Here is a 24,286-nt window from a genome sequence, read left to right on the forward strand (position 1 = left end):
GAGCATTGATCTGCACCATTGGGATACGATGACATGCATCAACCAAGTCAGCGAACTTCACCATCCAAGCATGGGTTGTGAAGAGACCACTTCTAACCCGGATGTTCATGGGTTTTATGAAACGGAAAAATTGTAATATGAAGACAAATCACTCTGAGAGTGGGATCATTCCTATTGTGGGACACTGCTGCTTAATAAATCTGACGTCACTTCGGAAAGAATACACAAATTCGATGAAGTAATGATTAACACGCATTGATAATAAAACATATTATTTGTATTAATTCCACGTAAACAAATAACTTGTCAACTTTGCATCCTTCGAATTGACCCTCATGAATAAAATGGACAAGCACACACAAAAAATACATTTCATAGGTGCTAAAAATACAAATGCTGTTGCAGACACACACACACACACGCACACGCACACACATGCACACACTCACAAACACACTCACAGTGAATAGGTAGCCATTCAGTTTGGGCCAGACTTTTTTGAAAACTTGATTTACGAACCAACGACACCAAAAAATTGAAATGTAACATATAAAATATGTGAAAAGCAGTATATTTTTTTATTCCGCAAGTCAAAACTAAGTAAAAACCCACTTTATTTACTGTTGCTATCAATATAAATAAATTATTTAAAATATATATGGGCCCAAAATCTATAGAGAAAAAGGAGTTTGGCATTATCAGCCTCATATAGTGAAAAAGTATTTGATATCATTGTAAAGCAGTTTTGCTGGAATGCATAAACTTTTGTTGTAAAGTACATCTCAACTTTTGACAGCGATATCCTGTTGAGACTGTTCGTTTTTTGTTTAAAGCCGCACTCTTCAATATGTCTGGACCAGACAATCCAGTGATCGATATTGCAAGCAACTATCAATGCAATCGGGGTACGATGATGATGCAATCAACCGAGCCTGAATTCCTGTGGAGACGGAATGTGACTGATTTCTTTTAATGTGTTGTTCTACAAATAGTATTCAATATTGCCATGGAAGCACAGTTTCATAGCTTCGTTTCCAGTCAAAATAACAAACCAATACATGTACAGTTGTGTTCTAGCAGTATGCGACTATGCTTGTTGTAAGAGGCGACGAACACGATCGAAAATCAAGGATCAGTGACTTGGTTGATGCATGTCATTGTATACTAATTGTGTAGATCAATGCTCATGATATCAGTCACGGGATTGTCTGGTCCAGAGTCGATTATTTACAGACCACCGTTATATAGTTGCTGAATGCGGCATTAAACAACAAACAAACAAACATAGCAGTATGAGCTGTGTTAGAATCCCTATCAGTGAGTGAGTGAATGAGTTGTGTTTAACACCACTTTTAACAGTATTCCAATTATATCACGGCGTGTCGGCTTAATGTGGGAGGAAAGCCCGAAGTGATGCAGGTCTCGGACGTTTACCACTTCAGTGAAACCCATGAGCACAGGTATGGTGCTGACAAACCTAGAAACATAATTGGGGCGAACTGGGATTCAAACCCACAATCATAGGTTTCTGGCGTGCCAAAGGGACGCACCTCGGCACAGCGAATGACAGTGTCTTAGATGACTGGGCCACCTGTGTCCCCTTATTCCTATCAAAAGTTGAGTCCTACGTAAACAAACGGATAACACAAAATGCATATATGGCTACAAGACAAAAAAATTCTGCTCAAATCAACATTCACAACGAGCAAGCGTAGTGACCGAGTGAGTTGGACTTAAAACTGTTTAGACCAGTATTAAGGTAATATCACGGCTTAGCTGAATAAAGAAAGAAAGCTTGATGTACACAGATTGTAAATGTTTGCCATTTGGTATCAAATGCATAGGTATGGTGCTGATAAACAAGGGATCATAATCAGGTAGATCCTGGCAAAGCCAAGGGAGACAACTCTGCAAAGACTAAAACCATTGCCCTGACCAAGCAGAGGAAAATGGGTGTTCTAAAGCAATCTGGTCAGACGATACCAAGAATGGTTTTCGCTGTACACTGATGTGAAATACAGGCTGTGGTATTCAACCCCATCTTTTTGCATTATAGCATCATTCTCATATAAGTCTGGTTATCAATCTCAGACAAAATTACTTTTTAAAAGAACATTTTTTGCACACTTCATTCTCACATATTATTTTTGTTATGCACAAAACATTCACAATATTCATGTCACATGGCACAAAATAAATATTTTTACAAGCACTTGAAATTATGAAACGGTCCATCTAACGTTCTCTCCAAAATGGTGACTGGATTGTATGTAGTAAGTTGTCAGGTAGTCACAATCTTGAAAGAGTTACCTACCCTTGTCAACTTTCTAATGAACAACATACTCAATGTCCACTTCAAGCTCATTACACACGCAGTAAAATTCTTCATACCGACTAAAATAAATACTTTCCTAAAACTACCATGCAGACATTCTTGCACTGAAACTGTACAAACATAATACATGGATTTACCACACATGCCCTTAAAATACATTTGAGGTCTGTGACAATCACATCAGTTGTGAATGTTTATTTGGAATTCTCACAGTATTATCTCCTTCACGACACATCGGCGGCAAGATGGACGACAGTTTCCATTGGTTCCTCATCATCAACATCTTCCTTCTCCTCGACCTTCTCGTCCGAGATTTCTTCCTGAGGTGGCTCTTCTTCCTCGGGCTCTTCCTTTATCTCCTCCACTGTGACCTCAATGATCTCGGTGTCCTCAGCTTTGGTCTCAATCTCTGTGGAATCGGACGCCTCCTCGCTTGCAGAGTTTGAAGGTTCTTTGGATTTTTCTTCGGGTTCTTCTTGGGGTGTAGGATTTTCGTTTGGTGCTGCTTGAACCTGCAACAGTTAGGAATTGGAATTTAAAACAAGAATATCATCATACACTAACGAGAATATTATCATGACAAAATGTCAACCCACCTTACGGCAATCTTTTATGTTCTATATTTGTCCACAAAAAGACCCAAGTTGGTCTAAGAATCCTTACACCCTTTACAGCTTTTGACTGACTGACTGAGTATGGTTTTACGCCGCTTTCAGCAATATTCCAGCAATATCACGTCGGGGGACACCAGAAATGGGCTTCACACATTGTACCCATGTCGGGAATCGAACCCGGGTCTTCGGCGTGACGAGCGAACGCTTTAACCACTAGGCTACCCAACCGCCCCTACAGCTTTTGAAGTTCATGTTAGTCCACTGTGAGATTGCTAAACTGTGCTGAGGACAAGGAATAATCCAATGATGGTAGTCCTTATTGACTACCGTATTTTCTTGAGTATAGTGCGCGCACCCCTCTAGCGGATTCAGTATTTTGGGAAAATGTTTTTTTGAATATTATGTGCAGAAAATAATTACACCGTACCCCTTCAGCGAATTCCGGTAAACGAACGGGTGATAAGAAACTTGGTCAGTACAAATTTGAAATTTGAGATAAAAAAAAATCACCAGACATGTGGATTTACTGTTTATAATTGTATTGTGTGTGTTTTTTGGAGAAAAAAAGTGCGCTCTACTCAAGGATATACGGTAGTATCATTTGAGAGCTATAATTCTGAACCAGTTCTCAATTCTTCAATTTTGCAAAACTAATAAATCGCAGAAAATGTAGGTAAACATTTTGTCTTGATCAAGTAGGACTAGCTACAAACTCTCAGGGCAAGGGAAATATGTTTTATACAAGTTTCTTAGGATTTCATAATGTCAGACCCATGAACATGATGATCATGGCTGACCCATGATGTTTCAGGAAATTAACACAAATGCATTGGGCCAGTTAATGAGTGAGTGAATATTGTTTTACGTCACACTCCGCAATATCCCAGGTATATCACAGCAGCTGCTAAAGAATTAAGTGAGTATGGTTTTATGCCACTTTCAGCAATATTCCAGCAATGTCACGGCAGGGGACACAAGAAATGGGCTTCACACATTGTACCCATATCAGGAATCGAACCCGGGTCTTGGCGTGATGAGCAAACGCATTAACGACAAAGCTACCCCACTGCCCCAAACTGCCTCACACAATAGGGCCACCCCCAATAAGCAGATCCTGCACTAGCTAAGGGAGGTAACTCTACACAAGGAATAAGATAGCCTTACGGTAAACTACACCACGACATACTCAAGAATATCAAAACAATGAGACGAACACTCATATGAACCTGTGGTTCTTTTGAGCCAAAATTTGAATACATCAAGACATATTTTTAGTATTTTGTTAAATAAGTTCTACACATCGACTAAACTTGCAAAACAAAAACGTTGCAAATCTTTCGTAGAAGAAACACAAAATAAAGAACAAAATAAACACATGCTGTCAAAAAGATATACTGGCATCCTTCACGTAGGCATTATAGAAACTGTAATATAATCTCATGCCAAACAAAAAATAAAATGACCAAAAATACCATGCAAAATATATATAACTTTTACATGTGTTGTTCAACAGCCAAATATACAAGACTACTCTAATCTCAAAATCTCGTTTTAACCCGTACATTAAAAAACAAAAAAGGTCTAATTCCACATATTGTAAGGCTACAACTATTGAAAGAATGGGACACCAAACTGAATGAAGGTATGCGATACGATACAATATGTACTATGTTCCCGACAACATGGATGAAAAAACATACCTGAGTTTTTACCGAGACATTCGGAACTAGCACAGACCTGTATACAAATGGGAACCACTTTATACGTTTGTGTGTTTGTTTGTTTGTTTGTTTAAACGCTGCACTCAGCATTATTCCAGCTACATGTATATGGCGGTGGCCTGTAATTGATTGAGCCTGGACCAGACAATCCAGAGATTGATATTGTGAGCAAAGACAACTTATATACAAACATTTCGCAAACGTTAATTTCTTTAATTCACAACCATGGGAACTGATACATATATTTATAACAAATTTTGCAATGAAGTGAGGTGAAATGGGGTTTAAAGTCGCGTCCAAGATTATTGAACTTATATAGCGACGTGCATGTACGTGTGTGTGTTTGTGTGGCTGCTTGTACTAGTCCGGAATGATGCCGATTTATAGTGCTAGCTCACTGAGATACCATGCCGCAGTTTAACATGAATACCCCACTCAGACACAGTATACTGACTCCGAGCCGACCTGTCCTTGTTTTAGCCCCTTAATGCTGAGTGCCAGACAGGGTAACAACAAGTACCATCTTTTGGTATGATGCGGCCGGGGATCGAACCCCGGACCTTCCGCTCTCCGGGCGGACGCTCTACCACTAGACCACGGAGTCGGTCAATTATGCAATGAATACCAAGAAGAATTTAATACCAGCATACCAGAGCTACAGAAGCTCACTTGAGTGAGGATGTCCTGAGCTGAATGTTTGAAATTAAACATTGTATGGAACTTACAATAAAGGTGTGATAAAGGTCTTAGACATTTACCCTTTCGCAAAACCATGAGAACTAGTATGGTGCTGACAAATATAGAAACATAATCGGGACAAACCAGGATTCGAACCTACGATCATGTTTCTGGAGTGCCCAAGGGACGCAACTCTGCACAGTGAATTGTGGCACCTAAGATAATTGGGCCACCTGCGTCCCTGTTTTTATGAAGAACATCACAATAGTGTTGTACAGTTAGGTATATATACAATCAGTGGTCAATGCTAGCCCTGTTTGCTTAACAAATATAGGATATCTTTCAAGTATCAAAAATCCTACAAGTTTTGTCGGGTCATAGGTTTTCGGACATCATACTTTTCCGGACAGCCATGTTTATCGCGAATACTAGTGCTGTAACAAGGCTGTGGCGTCACTAAGACATTGTAAATCAGCGTTAGAAATTGGCACTCGTCCTGTAGTCCTTGCCAAACTGCCCAATAGTTAAGGTATCACAAGGAGAAGCAGAAATGTGCTATTGTTTTTTGGTCCTGTCTATTTGGTGTATATATGCTGTAAATATGCTTATAATGACCTACGGTGATAACCAACTAAAATTAGTTGTCCCTTTGAGTTTGTTATAACTGTAGTTCATTGTATAAACTCTCACAGAAAGCATGTTGTCATGACAACCTAACCATTACCTTGTCACCAAGTAACATATTGCTCCATCAAGGTGAGACTATTGACACATTAACACAAACAGCAGGTGTGAAATGGCAATGTGGCAATTATCCTGATGAGGATGTCAGAGACTTGATGTGATACAACACTCTGGCAGGCTGATTCCCTGAACTCGCGAGACAAGAGCACATGAAAGTACGAGACTACAAAATATTTGTCAAACTCTCGACGTCGCTTATAGTGTACATTTCAAAATCAAAAACAAAACTCTTATTTTTGTTTATGATATGAAACCCAAGTTGTTCCATAAATGTGAAAAAAGAAATAAAAAATTCATGAAGGAAAATGTTTAAATGTGGATATACCGGATTTCTCTTTATGTACTTAATTGAATAAGGAAATGAACACAAGTGAAGATTTAAATGTGTGTTTGGAAAATTGGACGAAAAGTGGGATAATCGGCAATTATGTAAAGAAACTAAGCCATTTTAATGCTAACCTGACAAAATAAAAAAAGTCTGTTGCATATATACACAAAAATAATTAGGAAGTGAAGTCAATAATTTCAGATGAGGTTTGTTAAATGTTTATACTTTGAAAACAATATCTTTTTAAGGAAATTGATTATATGTTTATAGGAGTAAATGAATGACTCGATATAGCCTATGCTGCAGTCAGTAATATTAGGGCTGCACCGCTGAGATATAAATAATCACATCTAGGCCAGGCCACCTAGTGGATGATAGCATGAGCAACCATTCATGAACCCTGGGCTTGATGACACACTACGACACATTGTAATTACCTGTTCAACAAAGTGGTCTTGTGCTATGACTATCTTTACAACAAAAGTAACAAAACCCTTTGATAATCATAAGAAATCTCTGCTAATAGCCAAGTCTATTGTGCAATTCCAACAATATCATAAGCATTTTTTATAAATTACTATCAAATAGTGACGATAATCATAATACCAGGCCGTAGCAGTAAGATGACAAAACACCATTGTAAAATCACCGATCAATTATATTGATACTCCATACATTACTGGAGGGTGACATTCAGGCTGGTAGATTCAGGATTAGAGAAATGAACAGGGTTAATATATTCAATGTTTTCATGCTTGAAATCTATGCCATGCTGTGAATAACAGTGGAACTCTTGACACAGACACATTCCAAGTCTAGTCCAGAGTGAGTGAGTGAGTGAGTATGGTTTTACACAGCTTTTAGCAATATTCCAGCAATATCACGGCAGGGGACACCAGAAATGGGCTTCACACATTGTACCCATGTCGGGAATCGAACCCGGGTGACGAGCGAACGCTTTAACCACAAGGCGACCCGACCGCCCCAGTCTAGTCCAGAAGTTGATGAAAGTGTTTTCATGAAAATATTGCACAAGGCTGTGTTGTCGTCACATTGGACCACATATTCCCTGTATGACCTATAATTCTACATACTGTTGTAAAATCTATCATTCAATATCCGGTGTAATGTCACATTGGGATTTTCTTCAGGCTTTTTACAATGAAATATGAAGGAGCTTGGCAATATGGAGGACCGAATGGCAGATGTCATTGTTATGTTTTTGACCTGGGTGATGATGAACAAATGACCGAATGAAAATGTCCAAACGATATGTTTCTGAACTAAGTGATGATTGAAATGCAGATGTCACTTTGATATATTTTTATCTAAGTGAAGACTGAATGGCAGACATCACTGTGATATATTTTGATCTAAGTGGAGACTGAATGGCAGACATCACTGTGATATATTTTGATCTAAGTGGAGACTAAATGGCAGACGTCACTGTGATATATTTTGATCTAAGTGGAGACTAAATGGCAGACGTCACTGTGATATATTTTGATCTAAGCGGAGACTAAATGGCAGACGTCACTGTGATATATTTTGATCTAAGTGGAGACTAAATGGCAGACGTCACTGTGATATATTTTGATCTAAGCGGAGACTAAATGGCAGACGTCACTGTGATATTTTTTTATCTAAGTGTAGACTAAATGGCAGACGTCACTGTGATATCTTTTATCTAAGAGTAGACTAAATGGCAGACATCACTGTGATATCTTTTATCTAAGTGTAGACTAAATGGCAGACATCACTGTGATATATTTTTATCTAAGTGGAGACTAAATGGCAGGTATCACTGTGATATATTTTGATCTAAGTGGAGACTAAATGGCAGACGTCACTGTGATATGTTTTGATCTAAGTGGAGACTAAATGGCAGACGTCACTGTGATATTTTTTTATCTAAGTGTAGACTAAATGGCAGAAGTCACTGTGATATCTTTTATCTAAGTGTAGACTAAATGGCAGATGTCACTGTGATATTTTTTTATCTAAGTGTAGACTAAATGGCAGACGTCACTGTGATATTTTTTATCTAAGTGTAGACTAAATGGCAGACGTCACTGTGATATCTTTTATCTAAGTGTAGACTAAATGGCAGATGTCACTGTGATATTTTTTTATCTAAGTGTAGACTAAATGGCAGATGTCACTGTGATAATTTTTTATCTTAGTGTAGACTAAATGGCAGACGTCACTGTGATATTTTTTACCTAAGTGATGACTGAAATGCAGGTGTCACTGATGTTTCTGACTTAAGTGATGACTGAATGGCAGACGTCTGATATGTGTCTATCATATGTAGTCATGGTATGACACTAAATCAGCTAAGTCATCCATCTTTCTCATGATAATGATTTGCCAGTTACATCACGATTTCACCCAGCTATACTTCCGTCCCCAGTATTTCGCATGACTATGATTTAGCTCTGTCTTGTTCCACATCTAACAGACACCAAACACTTCCAAAAACATTACCGCCATTACCTCACCAGGTCATAGATTTCAACTGGACCATGGAATGCCTTTCCAAGCACTTAGGAAATAGTTAACTTCAAATGAGAAGGGGTTTCAAAAGATCCTGCTAAAATACCCAAAACAGTCACCAGAACTTACTGGACGATTTTACATTGCCAATCCCGTGGGAAACAAAAAAGCAGGTTTGTTTAAATCACTAACTTTTCAAAATAGTAGATTGCATGTTACCATGGTTCAATTTCAATAAAATCAGATCTTCGTTCTCGCTACCACTAAACAAAGATCCGATGCATCCCATTGCGGGTCATGTCAGAACGACCTTTCATCTGACCAATCAGAACATCGCTTATCAGATCACGAAAGTGACAGTTGGAATGTGATTTTTGATCGTGCAACCTCGAAAGAAAACACACAGGGTATTCCTTACGACCTTTATGGGCTTTATGTCTGTATTCATACAATCTAGACCATCTATTAACATAATTTTCCTACTTCAAACTAAAAAACATCCAGTTCAGGTTTATAGTTACAGCTAATGATATGGCTTCGTAGAGATAACAAAATATCCCAGATAACAGGACCAATAAAGGAAAAGGTTTTAATACTTATTTTACAAAACTGCAACATTAAAATATCTCAGAATTTAGGAAAATTAGAAAAATATTTTGAACAATTTGCCTGCCATGGGTACTTAGTTTTGAATCTTAGATAAGTCTGTGCGTCATGCAGCAGCCATTGGCCAATACATTCAAGAAGACACACATTCTGATCAGCCCCAAAGCAGCCAAGTTTCTGGAGGCTTATATTAAGGGTTATGGTGAAATTATGACAACAACATCTGATGGTTTTCAACCAAACATATACTCTACTATAGGAGTGTTATTATTGGAAATTTTAGTATTGAAAATTGACTCTAAAGTATCAAAATATAAAGTATTGACTAATAATAGAATCAGGTATTCTGAATGTGAAAAGACAGAAGGTTCCAATGAAGACCTGCAATAAATCAAATTAATCCTGAACATGCACCAGGCTGATTCAGTAAATTAAATTTAAATTTTCTGCCTCCTAAGTGACCATCATAATCATGGTAATCTTAATAAATATGAACATTACTGCATCAGTGTAATATCAATTTAGTATGACATTCATAAATTTGTATTGCTACCGAATTGACATTTATTATTTACAAATACATCAAAATCGTGATCAAGTTGTAACTACACTATGCACTAAACAGTTTTCTATTACATCCATGCAAGTCTTACCTTTGCATCAAGGGCATATGTCACATATTTCTATAATCAGGAGAAACAGCAGAATGTTAGTGATATTTTAAAAGTGTAAGCATCTGTGTGGGGGATTGGTGCTGGGATGTGATCTAGGTTAGATGAGGATGAAGAGGAGAAAGATGTGACAGTATTATTCGATTCAAGTTGCTAAACACTTGCGAAGGGCTTTTGTTCTAAACTCTAATTTTGAGACCACGTTATCATCATTTACTTGCTCAAAATCAACATTCACACAGAAACTTAAAAATATGTAAAGTTCTTCAACTTAACTATCAATAAATATGTTTTTCAATATTCATCCAACAATATGAATTCCTGCTCATCATTTACTTGTGTTAGTGCATGTCACAGGGGAGTGAAAATAACTGATGGAATAACCCCAAACAAACAATTATGTCGCTCAAACCTGACAAAGCTTCATTCTTTGATCAATTACCTGCATTCTGTAACTTTAAGAAACACATTGGACATATAAGTGCACACGGACATTGGAAAATGTACATAGACAGCATTTATCTTTTAACTTTGTATTGTTGTTGGTGCTTCCATTAGTTATTCACACCCCCTTTATTTATCAGCCAAATAAAAGGAGTTCTAAGGATGAAAATAATATAAAACAAATTTACAAATATCGGATGAAAAGAAATAAAAGTTATATTTCTAGGCAAGTTGAAATGTAATCAGGGCACGTCTGCAAAAAGTAGTATTAGATAATAAATCATAAAACATTGTCCCCCAAAAGTTGACAGGCTTATTCGATCTTATCATGAGTTGCAAAGATTGAGGTCTAAAGCCTCAATGACCTTGAAGGCTATTACATAAAGACTGATCAGTGCTGACTTTCCTCTATACCAGCTCTGACAAGACCCTTTGAAGCAGTATCCAATGTAAAATAATGAATGATTTAGTGAGATGATGAAATACAGGAAAATCATATAATTCATTAACTGTGATGTCCACCAAACAAACCCTGCAAGTTTTGTACAAAAAAGGTGTAAAATAAAGAAAAGGTTAGATTGCTTGACTTTTGGATTCGGAAATGATTCTCACCTCAAAATGGTTTCCAATCAAGTGCTGCATTTCATGTCTGACCAGTGTCTCCGAGGCAGTGAACTCCCGATCACAGTACTGACAGATGTATGGGTTCGGGGGATCTTTAGCCGAAGAGGGGCCTGGAGTTGGCTCCACTGGAGTCACAACTATGGACTCCTCTTTGCTTGTGCTGGGCTGCGGCTCATCCTCCTTCATCTCCACATCCATCTCCTTATCTTCTGAAGCTGCTGTGTCCTGATATATAGGATCAGACTCTGAATCTTCCTTCCTCGGGAGAGCTTTCTCCTCTTCTGGATCAGCCTTCTCCTCTTTGGGCCGTGCAACTATCTCCTGGGTCCCGCTGTGGAACTTTTGAGCCACCTCAATGGCCTCCGAGATGTCAGGCTCTTTGCACTCCTGGGCTCTGTCTGTTTGTCCATTCTGAGCCAGCCAATCAGACAGCTCAGGCAAGGGACAAAAGTGGACACGGATGTGCTGAGAAAGGAGATACTGCTTCGACACACTGTAATCACAGTATGGACAGGCAAGATCGCTGCGGACCATATGGAATTTAAGGTGAGCAATGAGGTGATCTCTTCGAACATTTGCATATGGACATCGATCACATCTGTACAACTTCTTGGGTTCAAATTCAGCTTCAGGTGGAGCATTTTCATACAGATCAAGGTGGTCATGTATAACACTGATTGTAATTGGCTCTTTGGTGTCTATAGGAGGCAGGGCACTTGCTAGGGCAACATCCGCGGGTACATGGGCTAGATGTTGCAAATTGATCAACGATTGAGCTGCAAGTAAATTCTGGTTCGGCATCATATGAAGCTTGCGATGCTGAGCTAGTAGATTGTTCGAAGGAACACTGTAATCACAGAAGTCACATGTGAAGCGTTGTTTGCTTCCGTGCAGTTCAGAATGACGTTCAAAGTGGGAACGTTTTGCACTTGCATAGGGGCATTTCTCGCAACAGTATTTCTTGAACCTGGCGATTTCTAGCAGAGTGTCCACTTTATGCTCCTGCATGATTTCAGTCGTATCCGAACTCCGGTCATCGTCATCATAGCCTCCAAGGCCTTCTTGTTTTGCATGATCTGCTACCAGATTGTCATTGAAGTCAGGAACATAATGTTGCTGATGCACCTTAAGGTGATGGGATAGGAGTCCCTTAGCTCCAACATAGTAGTCGCAATGAGGACACTTCATGAGAGGGTGGTCGCTCTTCCTAGCACCATGCATCATCTCATGGAGTTTCACATTCCTGTTCCGGATATTTGTGTAGGGACAAAACTGACATCGGTGTAATTTCTTGTACGAACCATTCTTCATGACATAGCCAGGCCGGGTACCCACAGAGCACTGTGTGGCGATCTTCATCGGGGACACTGACGGGCTTGTGGACAAACTTGCAGTGATCTTTGAACCAATCAGACGCTGTTTCAAGGAAGCAACTTCTACAGCATCAAACAGGATACTTGCATCAGACATTTCTGATTTACATGGCGAAGCTTGAAGAAGCACCAACTGTGGAGGCAGCATCAATTGTTGTTCATATTCCTCATGGATCTTCATGTGCTGCTTGAGGAGTCGACGATGAGTCACCCAGTAATCACAATGTTCACATTTGAACTCAGCTGTAGGCTTAGGTCTATGAAACTGCTTGTGATACAACATGTCATTCTTACTGTTACTCTGGTAGGGACACTGAGGACATTTGTGCTTCTTCGGGGTAACTGCAATGCCTGGAGTGGTACTCTTCTTCTTGGGAGTGACATTTGGTGACTTTTGTCCTTTCGGCCAGTTCTTCCTGTTGGTGTGTAGCCTCATGTGCTGGTGAAGCAGTCTTGGTGCGCACACATAATAGGGGCAGTATTTGCATTTGTACTTGTTGACAGCTTGAGGCTGGTGATAGGTCATGTGGAAATTCAACAGTCCCCGTTTCGTAGCTTTGTAAGGGCAGATGCTACACATGTACTTCTTCCCCCTTTCATTGGGCGACTCCTCCTTCATCTGATCCTCCAGGGGCTGGAGCTCCTGCTCAGCTGGCACCTCCATCCTTTGCCGCTTTCGAATCTTCAAAACCTGGTTTTTGTCTTCAACTCCATGTTTTTCACGAATATGACGGTAGGCTAGATAGTCCTTGGGAGACTGGAAATTGCAGATTCTACACAAGTATGAGTCGACATATTGCTCTGTAATGATGGTCTTGCCTTGCTGAAGAGCGCTAATTGCGACACCAAAGTCATCTAAGGTGGTCTGGCCATTGCTTCCTCCAGCAAATCCTTTCCCATATTTAATGAGGATCTTTGTATAGGTAGGATAATCAGTCTTGCCGTGGGTGCATCTCAGATGTCTATACAAGGCACTTCTGAAGTTGCTTGAGAAACTGCAGAGACAGCATGTGAAGGGCTTCATGTTGTGTTTCTGCATGTGACGGATGATGTGAGATTTGACAGTCGCCTCAAAGGGACATTTGCAACATTTCCACACTTTCTTCATCTCAGTTCCACTTTTCTTCTTATAGGATTCCTTTTTCAGGTTTCCAATAGAAGCATCAGAAGCCGCTGGTTCCCTGGAGGTTCTGTCGTAATAATAGCTCGACAAAGTCTCTTTAGCCACTTTATAATCCAAGAGAATCACTTTCGTCTTACTGTGACGATGTCTCCTCTTGATGTGGCGTCCAATGTCCGTCCTCCAGTTAGACCTGTAAGAGCATGACCCACACTTAAACCTCTTGCAACGATCCAAGTCCTCATTCATTCCGCTGACCTCAGCTTCAGTTTCAGTCGCTTGCATTTTAGCCTCTAATGCTCGGATTTCTCTCATGGGATTTCCCTGTTGAGGAGAACACTCTGCATGGTATGTATCTCTTGCAGTCTTCAGGTCCAGCATTATAACATAACCTCCATCACCAGAGTGCTTGTCTCTCAGATGCTTTTTCACATCCCATTTCCAGTTGGACCGTCTTGAACAGACGGAACACTTGAATGGTTTACAGTATCCATGGGTCTTAGGATCGCTGTATTTGGTGTTCTCCCCATACACTGTTCTCTTGCCATCAACCGTTTCTTTCCCACTGGAAGACTGCTGATTGTGAGATCCAGTGTCATCCCCAAGGAGAGGAGTGGTGTTTCCTGCATAGACGAACTCTCTCCCATCGGGTACATAGATCAGTTTCACTTCTTTATTAGGATGGATATAGTGGTAATGTTTCTTGATGTCCCCCTTGATGGCGCCTCTTTTCCCGCACTCTACGCACATGTAGGGTTTGTCCATGTCAATGTCACCAGAAGGCACTGGCTGACGGAAGGTGTTCTTCTTACTGGGTGCTCTCAAATCATGATGCTTGTTGCTGGGTGGAGGAGGAGCCATAGACTGTTTCTCTTGACTCTCTGCCTTGGAAGGGACATACCCATCAGGGTCTTTATCCTTATCCTTCTCTTTAAGGAATATAATGCTGCCTAGCTGCCCATTGTGGATAGTGCGCAGGTGCTTGCTGACACTCCAACGGAAATCCGATCGGAATGGACAGAGTGAACATTGATATGGTTTCTTCATCTTCACTTCACCCGACTGAGCTTCCATCTTGGCAGCAAGCTGTACATTAAAGTGGTGCTCGCGTCGAACATTGGGCTGGGTGTCAAGGTAGTCCTGGATTGTTGCCTTGGCCTCTTCCAGACACAGGGTCTGAACGTCAGCATTTGATTCAGGATGATCTTTTTTCATATGCTTGCGGACGTCCCATTTCCAATTGGATCGACGACCACAGATCGGACACTTAAACTGCTTAAGGTTGAAATGGGTAGCAATATGAGCCTTCAGCTTGGATGGGGCATTGGTGACAAAATCGCAGTGATTACATTTTGATGGAGTTCCATGAACATCTTTCTGAGGAGAGGCACTGGATGTGGTACTCAGGGAGTCAGATTCATGATCATCAACGCTTGTATTCATAGGTTCAGGAATAACCACAGAGGCAGAATCATCAGGGTCGATACTTTCTGTGAGATGGAGTGCTTTGTGGACTCTCGATTTAACAGCCTTCCGTTCAGGTCTCACAATCATGAACTCTTTAATGTTCACATCCTTAGTATCCTTGGGCATCAAGTCAGCATGGTGACGGAAAATGTGGCGACCAATGTCCCCCCTCCAGTACGTCTGGTAATCACACTTCCGACACTGGTAGGCCTTTTCTTCCTTATGCATATGGGAATGTCGCTCCATTTCAGACTTCCATTTTGTTGTGAAAGTGCAAGCTGGACATCTAAATATCTGTGGCGAAGATTTCTTCAGAGGAACAATCGCTACCCTCTGCACTTCGATGTCTTCGGGCTCTCGGTTATGATCCCTCCGGACATGGACGTTCAAGTCACCAAGATACTTGTATTTCTTCATACAGTATGGACACTTGAATCTTTTCTCAACTGAGTGAACAGCCATGTGACGACGTAAATCCGACGGCCATTTTGCAATATATGAACAAAACTTGCACTTCGCCTTGTCCTTCCAAGAAGTCTGGGATTTTGCCCAAGAACTGTCCTCACCAAAACTATCATTTGAATTTTCATTCTCAATTTGAATGGGGTTCTCTTTCATTTCCCTTAAGCTTGTATTATGCTTTATCTTCATGTGACGACCAAGATCAGAGAGTCGCTTGTAAGACAAACCGCAGAGCTCACAACTATTACGATTTCCAGATCTCCTAGGGTAACCAGGAACACCCTCTGGAGCTCTCGGGTCATACTCTTCGTCATCTACATCCAAAGCCTCCTCTTCATCCATCTCATCCTCTTCCTTACTGTCTCCAGCAGTACCATCCAAATCATTACCATCAGTATCGACAATTTCTCCTCCAAATACTATCGATTCATTCTTCTCTGTCAGAGGATGATGATTGGTCATGTGTCTTTTCAAAGCACCATCATGGCCAGTGGAGTAGCTGCATATAGTACACTTAAACGGCTTATTCGCTTTATGGTTCTCCATGTGCCGGTCAAAATTTGGTTTGAAGTCTGTGGCATACAAGCATTCTGGACACTGATATTGTGCTGAGGAGGCTCCATGGGTGGACTTGTGTTGGTAAAAGTCGTTCTTGCTTTTAGTCTTAAAGGGACAAATCCAGCAGCTGAAGGTCTTTGCCCCTGTATGACAAGCTTTCACATGCTTCACGGCCTGGTGACGATTCTTTCCACTGTAAAGGCAAAGCTTACACTTGAACATATCAGCACCGGATGATGTTTTAATTCGCATGATGTGAGGATAGGTCTTCTGTGGCAATGGTTTCTTCTTAATAGCCTTGCTCTTTGACGAAACCCTTGACAAAGCTTTCCTGAATAGCGATCCAGCTGTTTTCTCTTTACGGGAGGTCTTGTTTGACTCTGCCGCAGCCTCAAGTTCACCCAAGACGCCTCCTTCCTCAAAACCATGAATAAGTCGTCCTTCTGCTAGTTTCTCCTTGTGAGCAAACTGAATGTGCCGTCTCACCTTGTGCTTGTACTTGGTTGCATACTCACAAAACTGGCATGGAAATACATTAATCTTGGCACCATGACTGTCAATCTGGTGATAGAGAAACATCTTAGACTTTGTCGTAGCGTAAGTACACTGAGAACATCTATAATTTCTGTTGACCAATGGAGGTGGGAGTGAGGTCCCAGCAGAACTCGGGGACATCGCCATGGCAACTTCCCCAGCATCCTGCTGCTCTTCCTGTTCTCCCTGTTCAACGTTCGTAGCATCTTGCTCTCCCTCAAAAGCATCCATGTCAGTTTCTGTTTTGGGGTCCATGTCTTCTGCAAAGCTTACTTCAGTGTCACCTAGAACTGTTTTTCTATGTTCACGGGAACACCTATTTTTGTGTCGGCGGTATATATACTCATTCTTGGTTGCGAAGTCACACAGGCTACATTTAATCAATGGAAGATTAAAACCCTTGGGTCTTCGCATGGCGGACTGGGAGTAGTCTCCCTTTACAGCCTGCAGACACGGAGAGCTCCGTCACCTGTAACAAAAGAAGAAATATAAGCTTCTTGATTGGAATCAATAGAACTTTCATAGTTACACATATACATGCCTATTATTCTCAAATAATTTACCAAACACAATTCAGCTAGCTTCAAACACTGGATTAAGATAAAATATCGGTCTACGACTTTAGCCACTAGTCCGAAGCTGAAGCTTTGCACAATTCTGTTCAGTCAGTAAGCTCAGCTAAAATAGTCCATATAATAACACTAACCTCTACTGAATAGCTTAGAGCCATATGATGCTTAGAGCTTGTGTACTCAAACATTTTTTGCAAAGATATATAGAATTACTGGGTAATAACCTTTCTGTTTTAAAGCGCTTACCAAATGAGGTACCATGATGTAGATTAACATGGATACACCACCCTTAGATACAGAATACTGAGTCCGAGCCAAACAGCCTTTGATTTATCCCCTTAGTGCCGAGCGCAGGCAGGGTAACAACAAGTAACATCTTTTAACGTCTTTTTGTACGACACGGCCATGGATTGAAACATCATCTACTTCCGGGCAGACGCTCTATCCACTACACTACGGAGCTGGTTGAGTGTGATTAAAGATGCTGATGAAAATTGGGTCAAATCTGCGATTCAGGATCAAAGTGACTGTCCTCAGATCATTATACAGAGGGGTATTGTTTCAGGTAAAAGATTGGATTTTAGGGAGAATGATCTGCGATATTGCTGAGTGCGGCGTAAAACAACAAACAAGACACATAAAAAATTTATTTGATGATGTCATTTACTTTACTTCTTCACTTCACACAATTGAACTTCTATGAAATCAGTAGCAGGAATTCCAACTACAAGCATGTTCAGACAGACACACGGCTTTATTTATTAAGCAATAAAGGACAATGCAATAAAATTCAAAAGGTAAAATCCTGCATTCAAGGGTACATAATTAAATTTTTGCTGTGTTCATTGAAATTCCTGCATTCTGATTAGCTGAATTGGTCACGTGATATTGCATTAATTTCCCAATGAATGTAAAAAGATAAGCCACGCCCACCGAGGCACCTTCTTTTATTACTGCGGAATGTCGGGGAATCCCAATATTACAGTCGAGAGATGCCTTTCTGCTCACGTGTATCGTCATGCACATGCCATTTAGCGACATTAATGCATATTCATTGTCCAAACTACCCTTTGAAACCGAAGGCCGAGAATGAATGAAACAGTATTCTAACGATTTATTTCACATTTTTTGCTTGTCGAAGTCAGCGGGTTGGTTTATCGTAATGCTTTTCTTAATACCACGGAAACACGTGTCGCGAGGGTAAACGTGCAGGCTCGCTCGCCTGTTTTTTCCCGCTCGCCTCGGTTCAACTTTCATGTCTTCGGTTTTCATTTCTAACTAGCATTTTTCCAACTGTGTTTTCCCGGTTACAGGGAAGTAATGTTTGAATCTGGCGGTAACTGACATGTCATTTGAAACAGCCGCCTTTTCCTGGGCATATTTCTTCCGGTTCGTTACAGTCTGACTGTTGCAGTTCTTTTCGCCTCTTGCCTTAATTGACAGGTTCAATGAACATTGTTTTGACCCTACTCTCCGTTGATTGGCTACTGACTGTGTAGGCGTGTCAAGTTATGTGCATAAATTAAACGATCACCTGATTCATGTCACGACACAGTATGTATTCCTACACCTGGAATGTTTATGAATCTCGACATTTTTGTCTGCTTTGATATATTTAACTGTTTTTGTTAAAACTATAGCAGATAAAACATGTTTTACATTGTCGAATTTAATTATAAGCTTTGACTGCATACTTTGTTTTTGTTCATTGAGGTATGAACCGAAAAAAATACACAGTCAATCCTCAATTATATCAAACCAGGTCTCATTACGGTAATGTCTTTCCGTTGGGGGGAAAAAAACATCAAAACTCATTGTTGCGTGTATAATGCGCACCCCCTTCTACACAGCTGTGTTTTGGGGAAAAAAAAGTGTGCACTATACTCAAGAAAATATGGTACTCATTAGCTGACTATAGTCCAGTATTACATACAAAAAGTCAGCTGACTTCATGAGATAAATGTTCAAATGAGATGGAACAGACAAGCCCTTTTGGATCATGAAGGTTCCAAGTATAATAGCTAGCACAATATTCAGAACAAAATTAAGAAATGTGATCCATCAATTAAATATCACATGTCAGTTATTTTGCTGGAGGAAAATGGTAGCTTTTGATAGGACATTCTTCCATACCATTACCAAATTGTTTGTTTGTTGTTTAACGCCGCACTCAGCAATATTCCAGCCATATGACGGCGGTCTGTAGAATAATCGAGTCTGGACCAGATAATCCAGTAATTGACATCATGAGCATCGATCCATGCAATTGGGATCAATGACATGTATCAACCAAGTCAGCGAGACTGACCACCTGATCCCGTTAGTCGCCTTTTACAACAAGCATAGTCGCCTTTTACGGCAAGCATGGGTTGCTGAAGACCTATCTATTACCAAATTGAATAAAACTCTGGAACATTTGAGATAACACTCAGTCAATGTCCGAGAAAATGAACCGATCTGAAACCCTACAGCTGGTGCACTGTATGTTTTGCCTTTATAAAATTATTTAACAAAGTTGCCAAGAACAAAAACGCCGTAATATACAAGATATACTTTTCTTGATCAACTTGTGCAAACAGTGTTTGTTTATTTGGTTGTTGTTTAACACCGCACTCAGCAATATTCCAGCTATATGACGGCTGTCTGTTCGTAATGGAGACTGAACCAGACAATCCAGTGAATAACATCATAAACATCAATCTACATAACAGAGATAGGATGACATGCATCAACCAAGTCCGCAAGCCTAACCACCCGATCCTGTTAGTCGCCTCTTACGACAAGCATAGTCGCCTTTTACGACAAGCATAGTCGCCTTTTACGACAAGCATAGTCGCCTTTTACGACAAGCATAGTCGCCTTTTACGACAAGCATAGTCGCCTTTTACGACAAGCATAGTCGCCTTTTACGGCAAGCATGGGTTGAAGAAGACCTTATCTCTACCCTGGATCGTCCTGGGTCTACAGAAACAGTAATCAGACTCGACTCACACTAACTCCAGAGACAAATGACAGCAATCCCAATGCTTATTGCATGGTCTCAGATGATGCTATTGATTCTGCCTTTCTGGTATGTGCAGTGAACCTGAAATGGCAGTCCACTCCAAAATGTCCAGACCTAAATGTGCCACTTCAATAATGCAAGCAGGGCGGTCGGGTAGCCTAGTGGTTAAAGTGTTCGCTCGTCATTCTGAAGACCCTGGTTCGATTCCCGCCATGGGTACAATGTATGAAGGCCATTTCTGGTGTCCCCCGCCATGATATTGCTGGAATATTGCTAAAAGTGGCGTAAAACCAAACTCATTCATTCATTCAATAATGCAGGCAAGGGACACTTGCAATCTTTACATTCATTTCACTGAGAGTGGTTGCAAATAATTTGAATTACAAGTCCCACAGATGCAAACATATCACTGCAGCTAATTTAATTATGGCCGAACAAAGTTCAAACAAAGAAAATCCATAATTAGCATCCGCTTCACAAATGTTTCAATTGATGTCAGTACTTGTCTGCTTCAGGCAAATGGAAAATATTGGCCATTCGCCCAAAGTAATATATCAATATAAGGGATTTAGTATTTACTTTCCCATCAAAATACTCAAAATTATTTCCTGTCTCTCATGCATACCTTGAAACAAAAATATCTGATACTCAAAAGCAAGTCTACAAGACTTAAGAAAGTCACAATGTATTCAGTTTCAGACTGAGATTCTCTTGACTTTTTTATCTTTAATTAAAAGACAAGTTATCAACAAAAAAAGTCTCCCAAGCTAAAAATACAAGTCTTTCTCTTAATTTCTTTGTTAAAATCATACTGACAAAAACAGATTATAATCACACTTCTTTTGAGGGTTGGTATCAGACAATCAGATAATAACATTGGAGAATACAGGGGCGTGGAAATATCAAAATTGTGAGCTTGTCCCCAGACAATTAACAGTTAAAAATCACTTGTCAGGAGACAAGTCTACTTGTCCAGATCGACATTGATGAATACGTTTTCATCTCTTCACTACTTTTTGAGCTGCCAGTGCGACCTGCCATGACTTCTTGGCAACATAGTACTCTGATCTGATCAACCAATCAGAAATTGTTTCCTTTTGATCAAAATCAGAACAAGGTATTAAACAATACCCTGCTGTCAGTCAGATTAGTTCTACTCAGGATGTTTACTCTTTTACGCAAGTCATATTTAGTAGTTATTACAAATATTTTATCACAACTGACTAAAGGTCTTCGAAATGGTAAGGTTTTTGGTGGGCAACCGAAGATGATATTTTGGGGGGGCAACCTCATGTAACGGGTAGGGTAAGTTGGGCATTGATTTTCCACCCCTCTGGAATAAATATTATATTACATAGTAACTTCTTAAACTGTGAAACATTGTAGAACTTATATTTTTTATATTCACTTATTATTTACATGTTCAGATGACTTCAGGAAAAAAATTACTCGTCGTGAAAAAAAACTTTGTTGTTTCATCCACAATATAAAACGTCAACGCCAAAGAATCAGTCTCAATTACATGCCAAAACAGATTTTATTGGGCGTAAAAGGCAAAACATGAATAGAAATTAATCTAATTTTATGTCTAGGACATGTAGGATTAAAAAAAATTAAAAAAACAATTAAAAATAACTTACTATGGCTTTCTACGATAAGAGCAATATATTCCTGGTCAAAAATAAGTCGTCACAAACCTAGCTTACAATTTTTCCCATTCCTTTTGAACAAATTGTTAATAATGTTATCATTGTTACTGATGTATTCTCCAACATTAACTTTAGAGGTATTGTGTTCAAAGAATTATTTTGTGTGTGGACATTGGGAAGTAAGGATTAGTCAGACACAAATTTGATATTTTTTTTACATCTACTGGGTGCATGTAGACACAAAATATTAGGTTGCACTTTTCAAGAATAGGTTGCACTTTTCAAGAATAGGTTGCACTGGTGCATGTTTTAAGGTAGTTTAATCAAGCCCTGCAATTGACCAAAATATCAGTGCATTGCCTGATGGCAGCACTTTGATGATGATCCTGTGGGATTCTGGGTAAAAATATAGGTCCCCAGCAACCTTAATATATACTTGTCATAGGACGGAACTTAATGGAACAGTTCAGACGTGACTTGGTTTAGAGCATATCTTCATACCCTAATTGTATGGAGCTTTGTACATGTCAATCACTCGATTGTTTGGTCAAAGCTGTAATATTGGTGAATGTGGCGTTAAACACCAAACAAATAAAACAGTAATGATGCGTTACATAATATTAAACTGACATCAATATTTTCGAAAGACATTTTCAAATACAAAACAACACTGATAACCTTGTATGACGTGATGAATATAGCCTTGCAGACCACATGGACCATACAGAGATCTCGATCAACAAATTCAACAATTTCCCACATATTGTGTTGTCTCTGTTTGTTGTTTAACGTTGCAGTCTGCAATATTCCAGCTATATCATTGCGGCCTGCATATAACAAAGTCTGCATCGGACGATTCAGTGATCGATATTGTGAGCAACAATTCATGCGTTCTGGATATGATAATACGCAAAAGTGTCACCGAGTCTGACAACTCGATCCATTTGGTTCCCTCTTACATGCATAGGTTGCTTAAATTGGTACCTGGTCTTACACGGAATCCACATGGGTTTGAATAATGCCAGGAAAACTGCAACGTGGGAAATTCAAGGTAATACTATTTCCATAGCAGTACAACTTCACAATATGATCATGATAGTTTTTCAACTATCATAATTAACTATAATAATACTATGACTATAGTTAAAATGACATTAAAGGGCCAGCCCGAATAAATATATCGTACTTATAGGCCTATATCTGATAATTTATATGTCAGACTGCCTCTATGGCGCAATGGAAAAAGCATCTTCCGGAGATTGGACGGTCGGGGTTCGATCCCCATTCACGTTTAACCAAAAGACGTTAAAAGATGGTACTTGTTATCCTGCCTGGTGCTCGGTATCAAAGATATAAAACAATGATGGGTCGGCTCGGAGTCAGCATACTGTGTCTGAGTGGGGTATTCAGGTTAAACTGCGGCATGGCATCTCGGTGCACTAGCACAATAAAACTGGCATCAGACTGACTAGTACAAGCAGCCACATAGAAATATGCATGCACTTCACTAAATATTTGCAATAATCTTCGGCGCGACATTAAACCCCATTTTAAACCATCAAATATCATCTTTAAACAAGAACTGGACTCCAAGACATTGGGCAATGGTTAAGGAGTAGATTGGCAAGAAAATAAATCCACATCAACCAGGAAGCTGATAATGAAGTGCATTTGATGACAACAAACTTGTTTATATTATTACGATAACAGTAGACTTCTGGGTAAATAATGGTAGTAGCATTATACTGCCGGCATTGTGAAAATCTAGCCATCTGGCTTGCGGCCAATGTCCCACTTTGGTTTCAGTGATAACTCCAGGCCCGGCTAGTAAAACTCACTGCTCTTAGGCTGGCACTCATGCACAGTTGTACTCGCTATCCGCATCAATGACTAACGCGACGGAAGAAAATCAACCCCCCACAAAGCATTTAAATACACACAACAACGTTTCAGGAAATATCTGAGCAAGTTTGAGACCGTGCCGTATTTGGGGCGGGTCCCTACACACGTGGGGCTGAACAATGGTCGAACACGGAACTTGCCATCGGAGGCCATCTTGGTAGCTCGCGAAGAAACACCCAGTTGCCAACCGATCGAAAGAAACAAGCGATTTCTCTAAAATCAACTCACCAAGTAGATTAAAACTTCACATAGACCGGGAAGGAACCTTGTTTAGTGTGTCTGTATGGTTAGATTTGCTGACAAAGCGCAGTTTGCATCGCGACGGGCGTCTACATTCAACCGTAGGCACCGCAAATCGCAAGCAGACACTTCTGGGCTGTGTGC

The 24,286-nt window shown here is 40.0% G+C and overlaps 1 protein-coding gene across 4 annotated transcripts; it reads right to left on the reverse strand.

Annotated features, from left to right (window-relative positions):
* Positions 1-24,286, reverse strand: LOC124118769 (zinc finger protein Xfin-like). 4 transcript variants are annotated; one of them, XM_046481027.2, is made up of 4 exons: positions 24,131-24,286; positions 11,250-17,244; positions 10,176-10,205; positions 1-2,847 (listed from the first exon to the last, which is right to left on the reverse strand). In XM_046481027.2, exons 2-4 carry the CDS (start codon positions 17,187-17,189, stop codon positions 2,560-2,562), a joined length of 6,258 nt encoding a protein of 2,085 aa, XP_046336983.2. In that variant the 5' UTR covers positions 17,190-17,244; positions 24,131-24,286; the 3' UTR covers positions 1-2,559. The 4 variants fall into 4 exon arrangements, with proteins under 4 accessions (XP_046336983.2, XP_046336984.2, XP_046336986.2 ...); XM_046481030.2 differs by lacking the exon at positions 10,176-10,205 and adding an exon at positions 10,636-10,648 and having other exon boundaries at positions 2,597-2,847; XM_046481031.2 differs by lacking the exon at positions 10,176-10,205 and adding an exon at positions 10,606-10,648 and having other exon boundaries at positions 2,723-2,847.

Source organism: Haliotis rufescens, unplaced genomic scaffold (assembly GCF_023055435.1).
Source record: "Haliotis rufescens isolate VD_foot unplaced genomic scaffold, xgHalRufe1.0.p SCAF_17, whole genome shotgun sequence".
Lineage (NCBI taxonomy): Eukaryota > Metazoa > Mollusca > Gastropoda > Lepetellida > Haliotidae > Haliotis > Haliotis rufescens.